The 22014-nt window shown below is 34.2% G+C and overlaps 2 protein-coding genes across 2 annotated transcripts in view; both read right to left on the bottom strand.

Annotated features, from left to right (window-relative positions):
- LOC128984999 (uncharacterized) overlaps positions 1-22014 on the bottom strand; it is a 185376-nt gene that overhangs the window by 117736 nt on the left and 45626 nt on the right. The window lies entirely within an intron of this gene.
- LOC128985593 (uncharacterized) lies at positions 20878-21731 on the bottom strand. Its single transcript, XM_054405214.1, has one exon. It carries the CDS (start codon positions 21729-21731, stop codon positions 20886-20888), a length of 846 nt encoding a protein of 281 aa, XP_054261189.1. The 3' UTR covers positions 20878-20885.

Below are 22014 nucleotides of genomic sequence, written 5' to 3' on the forward strand. Positions count from 1 at the left end.
AAGAAACAAATTACGAAATCTCTTCATTTACCAGATACCAAAATGTAACTAAATGCTTATCTACGTCAATTTATACATATTCTAGCTAGACTTGTTTGTATCCGATATTTATCACCTTACTGTAGGACATAGTGATGTGCATACAATAATCTCTCATTTGAATATCACACATTGAGTCGTATGAACCGTCAGTTAACTGATGTGATGTATTCCGGAGTTGACATCAGAAATGTGACATCACAGATGATGTATGACCGACCCAACATGGATGTATCGCCCGTCGTGATGGGACACCTTATTTAAGATGGGCATATTGAATTAATGAGCAAACAAACTCTTAGATAGGGGAGATGATCGTCGTAATCACGTTTCCTTTAACTTTCACCGTTACTATAAAATTGGCTACTCATTCCGAAGAGAACTTCTTTAGGCTGCGAGGGACATCAAATTCAATTCCAGAGGAAGTCGTCAAAGTTGAAATCCATCGAAGTCACATTTATACAATCACAGACGAACACATGAACAAATAAACAATTACAAACAACATTACAAAAACCCAGTACCGGGAAACATTACGGGCGGAGGGCAGGTTTAAACAGATGTGTTATCTCAAAGTGTATTTCCTCCCCCTCCTCCTTCCTCATTATGAGTTGACCATTGTTTTGTTGCAACTCACCTATTATTTATAGACGATTGGTAAATTATATTTTATTTGAAGCTTGTATTTATTCATCGAGGACGTTGTGTGGTTCTTTTTTCACAGCCTTGCAAATCTCATACTGCTTTACACCAACATATTTTTGGACATATAGTAATTCTAAACAACATGATATGCAAAGGCTACCTTGAACACATTATCAATAAATAAGAGTGCTAATAGACAGTATAATTTTACCAACCCTTCGAATCTTCTTCTTTAGGTAAAGGTGGTTAACAAAATGCAATAAAATAGTTGTAATTAGATATTTGTAAATTTTTTTCTCATCTTTAGTTTTATTTTATTTTAATCATTGCAGATACATATTATGCTGACTAAACGTTTTATAAAAAAGACTACAAAGGGGAAAAACCATAATAAGTGCCACATTTCAATTCAACGGTGCTACTAAGATGGTTTAGTGTAATAAGATGTTTAATCCTTACAACGAAGCCCATGAGCTGTTACTAATAAAAACCAAAAATTTCATTTATTTTATTGCAGCACAATTCACAATAATTGTAATACCAATCAATTTGATCAAATCATAAGTGCCATTTTCAAACATTGCAGTACATCACAAAGGAAGTAGCGTAGACCCTGTCAAAGGAGGTAATGTTTGGCCAACACAAACTGTACAGAAACATTTCCCTCGAGTTTCAACTGTAATCACTCAGCAGTTGACTTGTTTGCTGTAACTCGTTCGCTAAACTATGAACTCGTTTCTATTTCAGTAAAAAAACTATTCGGTATAAAAAACTTTTACTAAATATTTGCCCACTGTTTTCAGTATATCTTTAGATGAATGATTGATTTAAATTATCCATTTCTCTGCAGATTAAGTCTTTACTAAACTTATCAAATTCATATTCTTTTTTATAGCCTTATCCATATTTTAAATGGTTAATATTTTGCAATTTTCTCAAAACCAAAAATTTTTTTTTAGTGTTCTTCGTGAATTATGTTAAAACTACAAAACCCAGAATAAACTTATATTTGTAGCATTGAAATTAGGGTAATTATGCAAGTAAATCTATTCTTTGAGATTTCCAAAAGGTTTTACACATATCTTAAAAAAATCAAGACTCCATTTTGGCTATTGACCGTTCCCTTAACTCAGAGAAAAAGCACGACAACAATAAATGTTCAAACTCTCTTTAAGCCTCTATTACTGAAATAGAGAAATCAAACCATCGTATATTCTTGGCAGACTTTATAATAGATCTATGATACATTGTGCTAATATTGCAGGGTGGTAAATTAAATCCTTTGTAGTGGACCCTGGACACAGAGTGTGGTGAGATCAATTACACTGATGCGGGTGCCTTCACCACAGTCTAACCACATTAGAATGAGAACTATTGAATATTACCACTACCTTCAGAAAAATAACAATTAAAAAATATAGTAGTTAACAGCTTTATTTATTCAGAACTATATAACAATAAACAAAATTAATCAAAATATGTTTTCTCGTACTCATGTTCCAGCCCATGTCTAATATCGTGGTGTTGGTGATATACAGGAACATGGACAGGTACCTTAACAGGGTAAGGCACCGGCTTCTCTACTGTATAAGGCACCTTCTTCTCCACAACGACCGTATAAGGCTTGGGCACAGACACAGGTACGGGCTTCTCCACAGGCACCTCTACCTTGTAAGGCACCTTCTTCTCTACAGTGTACGGGACATGCTTGACGACAGGCACGTGGACAGGGTAAGGTTTGTCCACAGCCACTTTTACAGGGTACGGCACGTGCTTCTCCACCGTGTAAGGTACTTTCTTCTCGACGACCACGGGGTAAGGTTTAGGGACGTGGACGGGGTACGGCTTGTCGACGGGCACCTCGACCGGGTACGGCTCCTTCTTGTAGACCGTGTACGGCTGCGGGACGTACTCCTTGACCGTGTACGGCACCTTCTTCTCGACATAGACGGGGTACGGCTTGGGCACGTGGACCGGGTACGGTTTATCGACTGGCACCTGCACGGTGTAAGGCACTTTCTTCTCGACGGTGACAGGGTACGGCACAGGCACCTTCTTGGTCACCGTGATGGCTTTGACGTGCTCGTGATGATGTTGGACGTGGTGATGGAAGTGTTCGGCGGAGGCTAGCGTCAGAAGACACAGTGTTGCCAGTAGAGTGGCCATCATGGTTGTGTGCTCCGGCAGTGTGTGGTGCTGGATTATATAGTCCGAGCATGAGTTTCCCGCTATAGTTACGAAACCTTACAGTCTTCAGTATTATACAGACTGTCCCAAAAGTCCCGGACCGGTTTCATATTTTCCAAACGACAAGAGATAAATCAATAAGATTTTGCACATCAACACCACACCTAAAAATCTACTTTTTTAAGGAACTATCAATTTTCTGTCATATCATGGGGACGTCCCGCAAGGAGTCAGAAGGAAATCTTTAATAGAAGCATAGGTTGACATGTAAATCAAATTGAAAGTCTTTACTAGCAGAATATAATGCCGCAAATTTGAACTCAAACGGATAACTGAGTAAAAAATGGCAGCCGTTCAAAGATTTCTTGAATCTGCCATTTTGAATCTTTGAGCGACTGCCATTTTTTACTCAGGCCTTCTTTTGAGCTTTAATTTACGGCATTGTAATCTACAAGTGAAGACCTTTAAATTGATGTGCATATCGACCAATGCTTACGTTAACAATTTTCTTCCGATTCCTAGGGCTGTGCCCCCTGAGGAGTAAGCGTATAATAGCAATGCAAATTAAATGAATCTTTGAACCACTGTCATTCTTGACTCGGTTTGTCCGTTTGAGTTCAAATTTGCGGCATTATATTCTTCTAGTAAAGACCTTTAATTTGATGTACATTTCAACCTATGCTTCTATTTAACATTTCCTTCTGACTCCTTGTGGGACGTCTCCATGAAGTGACAGAAAATTGATATTTCCTTAAAAAGGTAGATTTTTAGGCGTGGTGTTGATGTACCAAATCTTATTGATTTATCTGTTGTCGTTTAGAAAATATTAAATCGGTCCGGGACTTTTGGGACAGTCTGTATAATTCTACCGTTACCACAGTACTTTACAATGACTACAGTATTAAATCGTGTATTAGGGAAATAATTATTTGAGTTGCATTATAGCTTATTTTTATGAATGATTAAGTTAATCTTCAATAACAAAACTCTTAATTCATGCAATATTTTATATTGTGATTGATAAATCGGTCGAACATAGGTTAAAGTCATTCAGGCTCATTAGAGTAAAGAGGTAGTTCCCATATTAATCAGCATGTGATCTGCAGCTTTGTTTCACTGATTGCGGACAAGATTGTGTCATTCTTTTGCGAAAATTGCTGAGCCAACTTTACTTATTTTACGTGTCCTGCATTTAAATATTTTGATGTACATGTTTATCACGATTAAAGACTAAGTTTCTTGGTGCATAAAAATAACATTTTAAAAGCTTGCAGCTTATAAATAGGTAGATTGTTCCATTCTTTGATTTTACTTCTCATAAGTTTTTTGGTAACAAACATTCTGTAGTATATAGGGTACAAGTTCAGTATCACTGTTTGAATATTAAATACAGCATAAGCATTCTAAAAAAAAACTTAATAATCAAGTTTGCTTTACAGCGAAACATTAAGATATCTAGTACTTACACTTTATAAATACAAAAGCACCTCATACCTGTAACAAAACGAAAAAAAACTTTAAAATTTACTTTTAGTGTTCTGGTTTATGCAAATAATGCCAATTATGCCAAAAATGTCATAACTATGAGTACCTATTTCAAAACATATATTGAGCTAACCTTAAATCCCCCATTCAAACAATTGTCTTAAACCCCTATTTCTAGTCTGTAATTATAATAATTTCCTCCAAACAATTCATACTAGAAGAGAGAATTAATACAATAAGTTATAAACTTAAAAATGTTTATCCAAAATTTGAGTAGTATCGAAAATTAACTATATCATAAATTAACAAACAGATACTCGAATATCAACTTAATGTTTCCAACCGACTAGCAGTGTCCACATCGCGCTCACCTACTGTTGCATGAGGTAAATTCCGCTGCCCCTTTCAACGATTGGGGAAAGTTATGTTGAAAGTTGAAAGCGTTGAATGTTTCCCCTCATGGGTCGCCAACTCCCTAACACCTTCTCTGGCACAGCGCCACCCTCTGACAACGGAGTTTATCGTTCTGTAAGCTTACGATTCAACCACAGAGTATTGATTCAGATACGGTTTTCCTATGACTGCAAAGTTCAGTTTGACTCAATAATTGGAGAACATATTGCACATTTATATTTTTAATCAAAAATTACATGGTTGTTTTGTTTTAGTTTAAATCAACAAACGTAAATTTTCAGTATCAAATAAGTAGAATACATTATATTATTCCTATACTATAAATCCAACAGTTTGATTTGTGGACTAAAGCTGAATCCAAAATGTAATAGTGTTGAAACTATTACCTAGTCTTAAAAAAATACTATAAGATTTTTAACTATTTCATTTGGAGATTAACGACAGTTGGAGGGATTTAAATCATCCTTTCTCTTTCAGACTGGCACAAAGTGTATGTACCTGAATATATTTTGAACATTAATGTCAAAAAAAGAAAATGTCTTTATTTGTCACCCCAAGAAAGAATTCCAGTACTTATTATGAGATAATACAAATCTCTTAAAACAATTACTATCTGTTTCACCCTTTAAGCATAAATATAACGCTGTATAGATATGCAGGGTTTTTTATTGAACAAGCATTCCAGCTAGTAATACAATTTTAGAAGTAGGGCGATTTTTCAAGGTAAAGGAGTGCGATTTTCGGAAAACGCCTGGGAGTGTTTTGTAGAAAATGTAATTCTTGACCGTAAAAATGTTTCAAATCTTTGCTAACTCTTACCGTTTTCGAGCTACAGCCGTTTAAAAAAACCTTTGTTTCTTCAAAAAAGGGGGTGAAAAATTCAAACTTTGAACTACCATAACTTTTGATAGGCTTGATGTAGATATCTCTAGTTTGCATCATTCTTTTCTTCATGCCATCACATTTGATATGTCAAAAGAGGTACCATGCAGTTTAAAAAATTGTAAGTTAAGGGTAGGTGGAGAAAGGGGGTGAATGGGAACTTCACATTCAATCCACAACAATTTTGGTCCTTACGTCAATAGACGATTCCCGCAAACTGCATATATCTATCTATTGCAGTTTTTACATAAAAAAGAAGCAAGTTTTAAAAAAAAACACCCTGTATAGTGGTTTATTGTAACTTCAAACTAACACATGGTTTTTATTAAAATAAAAATATTCTTTGTTATGCTAATTTGTCTAACCATAAAACTTTTGTGTTGAAATAAACGTAGTCTCTGTAAGCTGTGGTTGCAGACGTTGCAAGGTTGAGTAACCAGAGAGAAAACCTAATTGGCTTGTTCGTGACGAGAATGGCGTTGAAACGTGGACGTGTAGAGGTGGAATTAGATTTTGAATAAACATTTAAAACTGCAGTTTCTGTATATAAAGTTTTCAATAGTTTCTATAATCAGTGCAAATTTCAAAACAAAAGAAACTAACATTAACTTATAGTCTTTAACGAATATTAAATTTCAGAAATCTGAATCTTCTATGAGTTGTGTCAATTGCAAATGTTGCACTTAAAAACAGGAGCATTTGAAATATTTAAGAAAAGTGAATATATGATTTGTTAATTACTTACTTTTTCTATTAAAATCAATTAATAGAGTAACTTTACGTTGAACATGAAAGTTGTGAAACCAAGGACCTAAGGAGGTTCGAGATCTGGAACAAGACAGGCTCCCTGGCACATTTAGGACAATATAGTTTAAGTGATATGGATATTTGGATAAAAGGTTTACCTTCATACCTAGATTTTATTTATATATATAAGCTTGCGATTCCGTTCATTGCAATGAAATAATACCCCCACTGCAGCAAACCTGCCGACTAAGCGAATTTCCATTTGTCTGAATTGATTTTCTGTTAAATATATTTTAATAACATTAGGTTTAACGAGTACCTAGGTTTGCTGCTACAAGGAAACTAATAAAGTGTGTTTTTGAGTAAAATATTGATAGCTTAGTAAAAAATAAATAAATTTGCCAAGTTTGATCAAAATATATCCATAAACAAGCAAACTACAACATTTGACAATATTCTCCATAAGAATAACATGGGAATTTTAAATTTACAATTTTTTTAATTTTCTTCGTTACTAATAATTGAACAAAAATACTTTTATATACTAAATTATTTGTTATTTTAAGCTCTTTAAAAAGGTCTAAAGAGAAATCGGGAAATGTTGTGTTTTGAGGGTCAAAAGTAAGAAAAACCCATTTTTACCCCATAAAGCCCCTTTCCCATGGTCCGATCGTGCTGGTTCGCGAACTCATTCAAGTTTATCCTGCTTTACACCTTTAAACCAAATTTCATCAAAATCGGACAAAAATTACTCAAGTTATCGCGTTCACGGACTTATATATATATACATATATAAAAAATTGAACAAATGGTGTTTTTGGCCTCTGGGGACATCAAAATGAAAAAGTAAATCGGTCCCGGGTCTAGGTCTTACCGTGCCACCTACGGTAATAGCTACTTCCCTATAGGGAAATTCGCTAAATACTTCCCTATAGGGAAATTCGCTAAAAACACATAATTTATTACAGCACTAAACATCCCGAAGTTAAATTTTTTTTTCTTTTCTACAGTAAATGTAACAGATGTTGTTTTACCTAACCATGAATATAAAAAGGGGAATTATTATCCAACAAATAAATACAGCTTGTTTATTTTCAAATCTTTTGCATCTAGGCCAATTTACTTCAAAAATATCTGTGCTATAATATTTTTAGTTCATGTGGTCTCTAGTGTTATCGAATAGCAGAAAGTTTGATGTCAGTTTTGTATACATGCGTAATTTACCACAATTTATAAAAAAAAAACCACGACAAATGGGTCATTGTCACCTAATTTCACAGTACAGTAATGAGAAGTTTGGGAATAATCATGAACAAATAATTTCAAACTGTCTTTTTTATTTGTTTCACTACTCTTCTAGAAAATGCAATACCACGTTATTACTCTCCTCATGTATTAAGCAAAGACATACAACCCGTCCCCAAGATACGCACATGTATGGCTTTGTACAGAAATGTTTCATCAGCTCTTGCACTTAACAATGTCTCATTCCCTTATGTCAGCGAGATGAAACATTTGGGGATTAGTTTCTCGTGGGTTTAATATCTGACAATGCTTCTATGAATGATTAAAACTATTTAATTTTGGATGCACATTGATCAGTTTTAATTTAGGTTGAATCAAATTTTCTAATAATATATTTAAAATTTGTTTCTGTAATTGAGAAAAAAAATGTTATCTCCATGATTTATTTTGCCACTTTTAGCTACGAAGTGATACCTACAACCCATTTAAATTAGGAACCAATATATTATGCGTTCCAGAAGTCATAAACATGAATTTGTATTAAACATTAACCTTCGATCTATGTTCTTATATTTTAAGTAGCCGTGTGGAATCGTCTTCCATGTAATACATTTCCATATACTGTACATTTTAGTGCACGCATAGCTTTTATTTTACTCCAATTGGAGTTACATATACGAAGTATAAAGTAGAGTATAGTAGAATCTGAAATACATATGTTTTCTACAATAATTGTGTAATTAGAAGACAATGTTGAACACAAAATTAATAGAGCTATTTAAAAATTATGTTCAGACAATGTAGTTCTCTATCTGGTTGTTAGTTGTAATTAATCCTCAATTTTAGCTTAAGAAAATCTTTTATATTAAAAGATCACTCTTATTTAACGAAGGCAAACAATTTTAATTTAATAGTACATCAAGATCATTTTACTGCAACTCCAACGAAAGCTACCATAGAGTACAAGTAAAATAGTATACAAAATGTGGAAGACTTCAAATATTTATATTCAAAATCAACAACCTAACCATGTAAACACTACGATAACTAATATAAAATAAACAATAGCCTACTCTGTACCTTGCAGTAATGTGGAAATATGTTTTTACCGAGGAATTACACAGTTGGAATACGGTTTTAACCATAAAACAATAGTTTGGTGATAAAAGCGTTTGAATGCGGGCGAGAAAAGTGTGAAGCGGGGTGAGGTTAGGATCAAAGGAAAGAGAGGTGAATGAATTTGTCCTGAATATGAAATGTGCTTTGCTTCGTGGAATGAATTGTGGTCTGAGGTTTTATATAACTTATTTACAGTATTGTTTAACATGTGATGTACTAAAGAAGAAGATAAATAAATATGTAGTTAAATGAATTAAAGCTTCGTATCTCAACATTCCGTAGTATATTAACAAAATTGTGTATATACAGGGTGAGTTTTAATTGTCCCCCCCCCCAACTTTTTTCTACATTTTTTCAAATATCAATCCCAGACCACTTCCAAACATTGTTGGGTAGTAAGTACTTCATTTTGACAAGGTGGCCATTTCCGGCCGCCATCTTGGATCCGCCATATTGGATGCAAATTTTTTTTTTCAAATGTAAAGGTGGGGTTGTGACCCATTATTTCGAACTACATTTTTACCCTGATTACAATGCCGCAAACCGTTTAAAAAAATCTTGATTCATTCTAAAGTTATGAGGGCTTTTTAAAACTTTATTTTTAGCCCATTTTAACATTGTGCATTTACAAACTAAGACCATAATCTCAAAATAGTGCTAGATAAAGATAAGTATACACTACCAGTAATTGTCGACCTATTTTCACTTGGTTATGACTGATGTATTTTTTTCGGCCGCCATCTTGGATCCGCCATTTTGAAATGTGATAAATTATTTTAAATATGAAGGGGGTGTTGTGACCCATCATTTCGAACTACTTTTTAAAGCTGAAGACAATGCCGCAATCCATTTTTTGTTATCAAGTTTTATTTATGAAATATTGAAATTTTTTTGTTAAAAATGTCAATATTTCAAAATCAAAAAATGAAAATGAAAAACGGATCATGGAGTTAAGTTCAGCTTAAAAAAGTAGTTCGAAATGATGGGTCACAACGCCCCCTTCATATTTAAAATAATTTATCACATTTCAAAATGGCGGATCCAAGATGGCGGCCGAAAAAAATACATCAGTCATAACCAAGTGAAAATAGGTCGACAATTACTGGTAGTGTATACTTATCTTTATCTAGCACTATTTTGAGATTATGGTCTTAGTTTGTAAATGCACAATGTTAAAATGGGCTAAAAATAAAGTTTTAAAAAGCCCTCATAACTTTAGAATGAATCAAGATTTTTTTAAACGGTTTGCGGCATGGTAATCACGGTGAAAATTTAGTTCGAAATAATGGGTCACAACCCCACCTTTACATTTGAAAAAAAAAATTTGCATCCAATATGGCGATCCAAGATGGCGGCCGGAAATGGCCACCTTGTCAAAATGAAGTACTTACTACCCAACAATGTTTGGAAGTGGTCTGGGATTGATATTTGAAAAAATGTAGAAAAAAGTTGGGGGGGGGGACAATTAAAACTCACCCTGTATGATTTTATAAACATTAGTTTAAACCCAGCTAATATGCACTCATAGTAATTTTTCTTTTCTCTGGTGCTTTATCCGACATTGTATATAACATTGACTTGCGTTTCAAAATAATATTTGAAGCTAGTGCCCTTTTTAAAGGAAATCTCGTACATCCTAATATAAATGGGGTTTACGTTAACGATCATTTAAGAAATATACAATGACTTCTAAATTGATATTACCGTTTCAAGGTACCAAGCGTGAAAATAATTTTTTTTATTTGTGAAATATTAACGTTTTAATCATGGTATGGATATTATTTTTTTATTGAAATACCTTATTATATTACTTTTTGTGTTTTAGAAAATGTATGCTTTTTTGTTTTACTACTTTCTCTTAGTACTGTCATGTGTAAAAGAGTGCAAAAGTATAGATAGGCATCAACTACAATACTGTAAATGGCTGTACATTAACTTGATCATATTTTTGTCTATAAACTTGAATGACAGAAAGATAATTTATAATTTATTTCTAAATGAAGTCCATACACTATTTATTTTCATTACTGCTCATACGATAACAGATAGTTTCAGTTTATTTTTTGTTACATCAAAATTAATTATGTTATTTTTATCAAAATAACATTTTAGAAACTAAAAGACAGCCGGAGGGAACCCAAACGGAAGCAAAACTAACCGTTTATATTTCACCGTTTAGTTGTTTAAATAAAAATGAAATTATTATTCCATGAAAACTGACGTGAAGGTCAATTTTATTTGCTCTGTTAGGAGGGTTTTCTCACAAAATCATAGATTTGAAAAGTTTGAATCATCCCTTCTAATCAGAAGCAATAACAAAGTATGCAGACAAATTACTTCAAATTTTAAAGTTTCTTCGAGCTCAAACAAGAAAGTTTTTGAAATCCCAGACTGATCGTTCTTTTGTAAACTTTGAAACAACTGATAGGCCTAATTGTCGATAAAAATTACCTTAGTAACTACTACTTATCAAACCAATAATATTAGCCTATTTATAATATTTCTAACATATTTAACATTAATGTATAAGCTATTTATTAAAATTACACTCTCAGGATATAGTGTTAGTTTATAATAAATTGATAGAGTGCTTAAAGGTGTTCTGCTACGTTTTAGGCTCTAATAAAACCATTTTCACCTATTTACTTGCAAAATATTAACGTAAAATACTGCCCTTATGAGACTAACCATTTCTGTAGAAAATGCGGTAATTTTCATTAATCATTAAACTTACAAATTGCTACTAATTTTTGTTGAATCCTTTTGAAACCTGACTTTATTCCGAGACTTAACTTGTAAGTTAATGTAAATAACGCATGAAAGAGATGTATTAGTCTTATTTTAATTTAATTAAAAATAATTTGTCCTTTTTGAAATAGAAGATGTTTATGCGAAGTTTTCTCCTTATTATAATACTATCCAGAATATTTCGCCACACTTTTTTTCTGATGGATAATGCCACAGTATCGTATTGATTTCTAACGTTCAAGCTTGACTAGTCTTCGTTTATTAAGTCCATATGTTTAAAACTAATCATACTAAAATATCTGAAAAATCGGACTTATAGTTTTCTTCCAAACTTTGTGTATGTATTCAAGTATTTGTATGCAAAATATTTAGTAACACCACACATATACTTAATTAATTTCTAAAGTGGTAAATCAAATTTAAGTTTAACTTCAAAGTAATTTATCCGCCCTCGTAGTCTTTGACTAAACCCTCTCATTTGACCCCAACCCGCATCCAAAATACTTTGAGTTAAAGGGATTATTGTTATCGTCAACTTCTAAACTTACTTCTCCTTCGAATTTGAGTTAACGTTAGGTCTAAAGGAGAACTTCACGATCATTGATGTGAAGGCTTACATTGTGGCCTTAAAACTTTGCGATTTGTGTTGGCACTTTGTAATCGAATGGGTTCTTTTAACAATTTTACAAATACAAAACGCTGCGTATACTTGATTATTTTGAATCAAATGTATTACGAGATAACTGATAAATGCGTATATACCGTAACATAATATGTATAAAATATAGCTGCCCACATCATACAATCTGTTTGATTGAAGCCTTTATCATAAAGCATTTCAAATTCATTTCATCTTCTGGCTAAAACCAACATGTTACACTTTTCCTGATTTGAATTTGTTTACCATTTAGTTTATAACAACAATGATAACTTATAGTTCCGTCAAAGAACAATGGTCAATCAATGTTATATGCAACCTACTATCTGAGTTTTTATTTATTAGATTCAAGGAGTATCTAAAATATAGATATTTCTTCGTAATAGTAAAATTGCCTTTCGTCTAAATAAACTAAGAGGTCCACATTAAACGAGAGGGTAACGAAAGGTTAGATATAAAAGAACTGGGAACGATTGGGCTGTGGGAGAGACCAAGTTTCAATAAAGAATCGCAGATATTGATAATCTACAGACTGCCCAAACCACTCGGGATGCTCGAGTAAACCGTATGTTTCTCGAAGTTATTCCATGTTGGAATCATTCCAGAAGCATCCCTCTTGGCTCTTCTTATCACCTTTACTCTTCAGTCCACTTGGATAAAGGATATAGTGTGAATGATACGTTTGTTAAATAATAAAAAAAAAAATACATACGAAGATAAATTTATGAATTATGTACACCAAAATTATGAAGAGTATAATTACTCGACGTTAATATTATTAGCTATGGAGCATTTACTTATTACTCCACGGTAAAGCCAGTCAGACCATACTGTTTGCAGAAAATATATTTTGTTTTAACACCTTAAGTTGACATCCTGTTTAAGATTTTTTTTTATGAGTGTACAACTACAGCAACCATTTTCCTAAAGAGAATGAACCAACGTTCAGAATGGTGCTGTGATATGATGATTCTCGGATGAGAGAACACAGCGGGGAGATATTTACCTAACTGTAAGTTTTATTTTCATTTCCTTCTGCAATATCTAAATACTATACACTCGCGTATGTAACTCGACTCACGGAAGATACTAATGTTTGAGCACTTCCAGAGGAGCTAGGGAGTTGAAATTTGGCACGCTTTTAGGTCTTGGGCCCAAACCACCGGGAAAATTCTAAAAAGTTGTATTTTTTATTTTAACCCCCTCTTATTTAAAAATTTCCCCCCCAATGTTATTCTTATGGGAAATAACATTGAAAAATTCCGACTTTGGTATGCTCATCTGAACTACTTAGAAACGTGCTAGAGACTTGAAACTTGGTAGTATTGTAGTATGGGATCTTACATTACCGGTGAAATTTGCAAAACTCAAATTTTCAAATTTTAACCACCCTAAAAATCCAAAATGGCGGACCTCTGAAAACGACAAAACATGTTTTTTTCTAAGGGCTATAGCTCGAAAACCATAAGAGCTAGAAAAGATTTGAAAGAATTTTCATGAACGGGAGTTAAATTTTCTACAAAACCCTCTTCGGCGTTTTCCGAAAATCGCACTCCTTCATCTTCAAAAAACGCCCTACTTTCATAATTCGGCATTTTTCTTTCAAATTTTTCTTGGTTTTCGCTATATTTTCATACCTAAATAATTTTTTTTTCAAATATTATTAATGCTTTGTATTTTACTTAGTTAACTTTAAATTTTACACATTGCATGTTTTTTCGTAACTTTACTCCTTGACCACAAAAACTTAGTTTTAGGAGTTGAAATTTGGCACGCTTTTAGGTCTTGGGCCCAAACCACCGGGAAAATTCTAAAAAGTTGTATTTTTTATTTTAACCCCCCCAATGTTATTCTTATGGGAAATAACATTGAAAAATTCCGACTTTGGTATGCTCATCTGAACTACTTAGAAACGTGCTAGAGACTTGAAACTTGGTAGTATTGTAGTATGGGATCTTACATTACCGGTGAAATTTGCAAAACTCAAATTTTCAAATTTTAACCACCCTAAAAATCCAAAATGGCGGACCTCTGAAAACGACAAAACATGTTTTGTTCTAAGGGCTATAGCTCGAAAACGATAAGAGCTAGAAAAGATTTGAAAGAATTTTCATGAACGGGAGTTAAATTTTCTACAAAACCCTCTTTGGCGTTTTCCGAAAATCGCACTCCTTCATCTTCAAAAAACGCCCTACTTTCATTTCATTTCATTTAAATTCGGCATTTTTCTTTCAAATTTTTCTTGGTTTTCGCTATGTTTTCATACCTAAATAATTTTTTTTTTAAATATTATTAATGCTTTGTATTTTACTTAGTTAACTTTAAATTTTACACATTGCATGTTTTTTCGTAACTTTACTCATTGACCACAAAAACTTAGTTTTAATCTCAAAATTTGAAGGTTTTTTACCACTTTTTTGAGCCTAATGTTATTCTTATGGATCGTTGAAACATTAAAAGTGGCGGACTTTGGTGTGCTCATCTGAACGGTTTAAAAAACGTGATAGAGACTTCAAATTTGGCAGTAACGTAGTATGGGTCATAATTAACGGTGAAATTTGCAAAATTACCATTTTCAAATTTTAACCCCTCCAAAAATCCAAAATGGCGGACCTCCGAAATTCAGTGGAACGTTCAGTTTGTGAATCGGTCCCGCCTGTATATTGACGATGGTGAAGAGCGCCGTAACATTGCGATGGGTAGATCGCTTGATGCCGAGATCATCGACGGTATTGCTGATTTCCTGTCAAGGGAAAATCCTTACATTGAGCACTACCGTCGATTGAGCAACGAGCCTTCTGTAAATGCTCACTTGGCATTTGAGATAACAAGCAGGTCTACCCATGGCCCTGTTCTCGGCGATCGGCAAACAGGAGTTGAGGTGCACGCCGTGCTTAGCAATGATGAAAACGACACTGAGCCCCGGAGACTGACAATATGGAAATGCGGCTCCGACAGACCTACGTTTATTGACCTTTTACATCCCCTTATGGAACCTTTCCAATATCCCCTACTCTACCCACAAGGCACTGTGGGATGGCACGTTGGTCGTCTTGACAACAAGGGTGCTAAGCTGACTCAATTTAAGTACTCGCGGTGCCTCCTACTTTCGGAACCTCGCTTCTCTCACCTAGGCCGTCTCTCACAAGCTTGGCAGGTTGAGATGTTCGCGAGGTACGAGGAGGAGAAACTGCGTTATATTAAGTTTACGCAGCTGAAGAACACCGATAGTGCCTTGCGGGTGGGGCCAGTTGACGAGATTCGGAATGCACAGCAGGTCTTGAACGACATCGCTCGTGATGAAACCGTCCAAGGCGAGGGTGGGGTGCAGGCAGGAAAAGTCTACCTCCCAAGTTCGTTCACCGGGGGGCCCAGGTACATGAAAGTAAAATACGAAGACGCTATGGCAATCGTATCGCACCTGGGTTCCCCCACTTTCTTTTTGACGTTTACGTACAACGCGACTTGGGAGGAAAACAAGAAAGCTTGCCCTCGTGGAGGTACTCGCAGTGACCCTAGCACTGCTTGCAGAGTTTTTAGGATCAAACTTCTGGAACTTCTCCGAGACCTGCGCAGCGGAGCAATGTTTGGACGCTCTGTCTATATCGTCTACGTCAATCTACTATAATCTATTTATTTAATATGATACTTTACTATTTACTATTATCAACGTATTCAATTATCAATCAACATACTAATCAATCTACTCATCTTATAAAAAAGTTTACTAACTTGAACATTTATAAGTAATTGTAAATATGGTTCCGACGTTTCCTGGCCTCCTCGTGGCGGAACTGGATATGCCATACAGTTTGTGGCTAACCGACAGGGAAACAAAAATAACTTCATCTATTTTCATAAATATATACATGAATATTTACTATAATCTATTTACTTCATAATAATACTATTTAATACTTTACTATTAAACTTATCAATCTACTATAAAATGTTCGTGAGATGGTTATTACTTCTATATCGATTTTCGCTATTACAAACCCAATTGTATTATCACTTCGTTTGACCAAAAACTCAGTTGTAAAAATACTTTACTAACATACTCTCTTTCAGCAACTTTAAAATAAAATTTGTTTAAAGGTTTCTTTAAGTTGGAGCTTGAAATTGACGTGCCAACCTCTTGTAATATATTCGTAAAATTGTTTTTATATAACTAATATTGACTGTTTCACTTACTGCATTGTACAAACTAAACTCTAATCTACAAATGACGACTAACAGGTAGGGGGCCTGGGGGCGGAGCCCCCAGCGAGCCAAAGGCGAGTATCCATTTATATGCTGAAATATTTTAACAAACAATAATTCTGTTACCTAATATTTTTACTTTAAAACTATCTACCGACCATACAATAGTAAACTATATATAACAATAATCCTGCGTATCAGTTACAAAAGTAGTGTGTGTCTAACAAGCGAAACATGCTATCCATTGTAAAAGTTCACTAGTGTTGGGTTATTCAAAGACAGTGAGACAAGAAGCCAACATCAAATCATAGGCATTACGTTACACGTGACACTCTGTAATGCATCCATCCCTCACCATTGTGTGTTACTCCCGATTGTCTGAATAGCATAGGTAATGTTTCTGTTGATATAAGGTAAAGATCTACCATTTTACTTAAACGTCGAGTTTCATACATCAATATTCAGGTACCTAAAAAAACTTTTCTTAAGTTCTTGGGATATAAGTTTTATGCTCAAAAAGTTTTAGGTGAGTTAGTTGATTTACGAATGATATTTCGTGTATGATCAATTCATATTTTCGATGTTCTAATGAAAGCGTTCCATAAAAGAGAGGAATCAGCCTAAAAATAAAAATTCAGGATGATTATATATTTGTTAACAATAAAAATTCAAATTTTTGGTTCAAAGATCACATAAGTTTCGCTACGGATGTTTAATTACAAACTTTATTACTATACAAACGCCGAATGGAAACATATTATAAACAAACAAAAATTATATTGTGTAGCCTAGGTGAAACCGTTGATGAAGCTCCTCTTAAATGGGCTTTTTAGTAGAAAAATAACAAAAGTTTTAAACAACTATTTGTAACCAAATCACTCACCTATTAATACAAAACTAAAATATTTATGTTGTCAATACAGTACAAGCAAAGAAGAGTGATTGACAAATCGGGCAGTTAGTTATGCTTCTACACTTCGACATGCAAATATCTAAGCCTGTCTTCTGCTTTGGAACTCCGTGTGCTTTTTGTGTCATTAAAACAGAGTGTTAACATACTCACACAAACAACCCAAAACACTAGTAAGCATAACGGATGTTTACAGTCAATTGGATAGCCAGTTATCAAAAAGACTAACCAAGTATATCAAGAAGTGCTATATGTTTACCAAAATACATGCAAATAAACCACCAAAATACATTTAAAACTGGCAGTACTTCAATACAAAGTGTTTAAACGACCCATTAAAAAACATGTTTTGACCGATTGCTTTAAAATATTTTTGATTTCCATCACAACTAACTATAGCCTATGATTTGTAATGGTCCAAGAAGTTCTGTCTGTTCTGACAATTTTGTCAGAACATAAATTGGAACCTAAGAGTTAAGTTTGAATTGGACTTCATTAAGTTGTCTGCTTTGTCAAACGTAGCCTTCCAATCTCCAAAGCCGTATAACTTGAGGTTATAATAAAAGATGTAAAACAATAAATATTCTGTAGTTACTTACATTAGCAAATATTTAGTTATTGCAGTTGGTCTTGTTTAACCTATTTTAAAATGAAGGTGAAAAAGATTATCGCTTAGTGTAAAAACCGAAATTGTTAAGGGAAGGTGTGTTTACAGAATATTTGTTTGGCAAAAACTTAACTTCTTCTTTAAAAAATACACTAATTTGTATTATTTTGTTATATGATCTACCGAAAACCTACTTAAAATGTAGTGGCATTGATAAATAGCGTATATAAATTTCCTTTATCGAAATTCCTAAAACTTATTATTATTAATAATAAAATGGAATGGAATATTGATGTTCGTAATTCAAGATTTATATAGTTTTTCGTTATACTATACAGTATTTGTAAATAATAAACTTCCACTATTATTCTACAACTCGCAGATTTAAAAACGTATAATAGATTATCCTCATAATATTAAATATTTTAGTCATTTATCGCTGAGTTTGAACTTTTAAATTATATTTTCATTGTACATATTCATAATTATAATTTGTAGATGCTAGTTTTGACGATCTTAAAGTATATTTTTAGCATATACGATACAGAAACTGCAATGGATGTTTAAGTGGCTGCAATATTATTATATAGATGAAAAAGGGTTTCCAGGGAAGGTTCCATTCCAAACAAAACCAAACGTGTATTGTTTGGAATCTCTTTGTCGCCAGTCCCAAAGCCAAACAGTTATCTCAAAGGAGGCAATATTTCATAGCCAGTTTGAGTTTGAGAGCGATTTCTAGTGATTTCATATTACTTTATATCAACTTTTTTTTATAAATAGAGGGTGTTTCAAAAAGAATCAACTGATTTTATAGGTTTTTAATTTCAAAACTTATGAGCATATGGACATTTAGTTAATTTTAAATTCAATGATAACGATAACTGGTATACATACTATACCATTTAAATGCTCAACATGACCCTTTTTTCTTTCTTTTTTTTGTTCATCATGTCTAGAGGCCATACTCGAGTTCGTCCCACACCTTAGCAAGCATGTCTTGAGTGATATTTCCAACTGCTCTAGTGGTTCTTCAGCTTAATCAATGTTGTTAGAGGTTGATATGTTGTTACCAGAGGCTGAAGATAGGTAAACTCGAAATATACCTCCACATTTTTTGTAGTAAATTGTGTATAATTTTATTTATGTTATGAGTAGCCAACAAACCAAGATTAAAGATGTTAGATGGATAGAAACAGTGTCTTTTACAAACACCTATACATAAATCACATACAGTGAGGTCCGGTGACCTTGGAGGCCAGGACGTAACGAGAATTGGTTGGTCAAGGACGGTCGATCTATCTTTTAAAAATCCTACTATAAAAAAAAATTCTCTCCATCGCAGATTCCAGTATGATGGGGTACCGTCCTGTTGGTATGTAAAAAAAATCTTTATTAGCTATCCTTTGACATAAAATTTATCTAATGGCCATATGAACATTAGTTTTGAAATTATAAACGTATAAAATCGGATGATTCTTTTTGAAACACCCTTATAATACAGGATAGGTAGCTAGAACAGGATAGTTATATTTTTCAGGATAGTTAGTTTTTTTTGTATAATCACCCAACACAACCTTCCTGAAAAATATGTTATAATTAACATCCTAAAATAATATAATATCATTCTTGTAACTCCTCCATAATGTGTATCGTATTTTATACTATATATTTGATGAATCATGATACCCATAAGACGTTTGAGTCATCCTTCTCCTCACGTCTCTTAAAGGTCAATAGAGGAACTTGTTGTAGGTTGATGCTGGAAACCAAGTTTCAATAAATAGTTCCTTATATTGATAAGTTCCAGACTGTCAAGACCACTTAGGATACTCCAGGAGTCCATAGTTATTCCATGTTGGAATCATTCCAGAAGCTTCCCTCTTCGCTTTGTGTTATAATCACCTTTATTCGTCAGTCCACTTGAAAGCACAATTTTCCCATAACATCTTTTTCATTTAGTTCAAGCTTCTATTAGAATGTTGTAATGTTACTACATTTGGTTCTTTCTAAGAGAAAAGCTACTAGCATCCTTAAGTACTTCTCTCAAAATATTAACTTTTAAAGAGCATTCTTTGTAATGGAGTTAGTTACTATGTAAATAATCAGAGTAATCACATTATTCTATGAAGTATGAATATCAAAACTATGTCAACTTAGGTAGTAAAAGCAGCATTTACATCTCGAGTAAAGGGACTTAGGTAAGTTTTTATGATCGTTTCATTTAACCTTTGTAATAAGTTACCTTCCCACCATTTTCATGCATATTATAAAATGTCCAAGAAGCCTAATATAACATGAAAAGTAAACTTATTGTGCTCGATTCTGTCAATTGAAAATGTACGTTAATATGCCTCCAAAAACAACAAAATAAATTAATCTTTAGCGAATGTTCCTGGAAAAGAAAAAAAGTTTAACTTCAACATTCAGTCATGAACAAAATGCACAAAGTGCTTCAGTAGAGATATGATGCAACATGGATGAGCAAACAACTCGAGGTGAATGTTTACTTTTGAATAGTTTTTATATAAAAAAATCTCTAGTATGTCTATTACCTTCTGTATCCAATAGTCAATGCTATTACCTACTTGCTTTGAACATTTAACTGAGATATCACACCTATCATTCTCTAAATATAGGATGCAAACTGCGTAAGTAATTTGTAGTTTGAAAATATTAGTGAGTGATTGCAGATAAATAAATTAAGACCGGCGTTATGAAAAATAATCTGTGTATACGTGTATATTATGATAGGGAGATTAAAAATATATTTACCTAAACATTTGCTGTACATCTATTCACAGTCTGCTGTATTTTGGGCACCGCTGTAAGACGCGTAGAGTACAATAGGTAATTGGAGGATATTCGGTAACTCAATTTATTACACCAGTTATCAAGAGTGAAATTTTATTAATTAATTCCTAAAGGCAATTTAATATATACAAACTGTACAAAATACGTGATTACATTTTCATTATTTACAATGTCTTCAATACTATTTATAGTTCATAGCCTCCAAAGTGAAAACTGTTGTGACCATGTGCCTCTCCTTTAAAATTATGTTCTCCAAAGTGATGTTCCTCATGCTCATGATGCTCGTAGACATGGACCGGGATGTGAACCGGAACCTTGACTGGATACGGCACCTCCTTCTCCACAGGGTAGGGAATCTTCTTCTCTACGTAGACGGGGTAAGGTTTCTCCACAGGGTAGGGGACTGGCTTCTCAACTGGCACCTTGACGGGATAAGGAACTTTCTTCTCGACGGGGTAAGGCACGTGTTTGACAACAGGAACGTGATAGGGGACAGGCCGGGGGACATGCACCTTGACCGGGTAAGGGATGTGTTTCTCTACAGGGTAGGGCACCTTCTTCTCTACGTAGACGGGGTAAGGCTTGGGGATATGCACGGGCACCGGCCTCTCTACAGTTACCTTCACGGGGTAAGGAATCTTCTTCTCGACAGGGTAAGGTTTAGGGATGTACTCCTTGACCGGGTAAGGCACTTTCTTCTCCACAGTCACCGGGTAAGGTTTCTCCACAGGGTAGGGGACCGGCCTCTCGACGTGCACCTTGACAGGGTACGGTACCTCCTTCTCCACGTGGACCGGGTACGGCACCTTCACCTCCTTCTCTATCGTGATAGTCTTCACCTCGTGGTGGTGATGATTGCTGAAGTCATGGCCTCCATAATCGTGTCCACCGAAGTCTCCACCACTGAACTCGTGACCACCGAAGTCTTCTATTCCTCTCTTGTCATGTTTCTTCTCTTCTTTCTCCTCTTCTATCTTCTTCTCCTCAGCGAAGACAGCAGTCACCAACAACAAGACTAGAAGACGCTTCATCTCCGCTGATGTCTACAGACGAGTGTGTCTGGTACCTAGAGTCTGGTGGGTTTTATACATCTTCAGTCACATAACTCTGTATGTTGGTCAGTGTAATGCAGACGCTTCCTAATTCCACGCATGTATGGTGTTAATTTCCGGTTGGTTACCTTGTATGCGTGTGATATATACTCACAATTTGTGTTGTAAGAGTCCAGGATATTGCAGAAGTGTTATGATTATTTTATTTTGTAATCACACTACAATCAATGCACCAAGCCCTACCACAACTTTACGTTTATAA

Source organism: Macrosteles quadrilineatus, unplaced genomic scaffold (assembly GCF_028750875.1).
Source record: "Macrosteles quadrilineatus isolate MER2022 unplaced genomic scaffold, UCM_ALF_1.0 Scaffold_2__2_contigs__length_208266976, whole genome shotgun sequence".
Classification (NCBI taxonomy): domain Eukaryota; kingdom Metazoa; phylum Arthropoda; class Insecta; order Hemiptera; family Cicadellidae; genus Macrosteles; species Macrosteles quadrilineatus.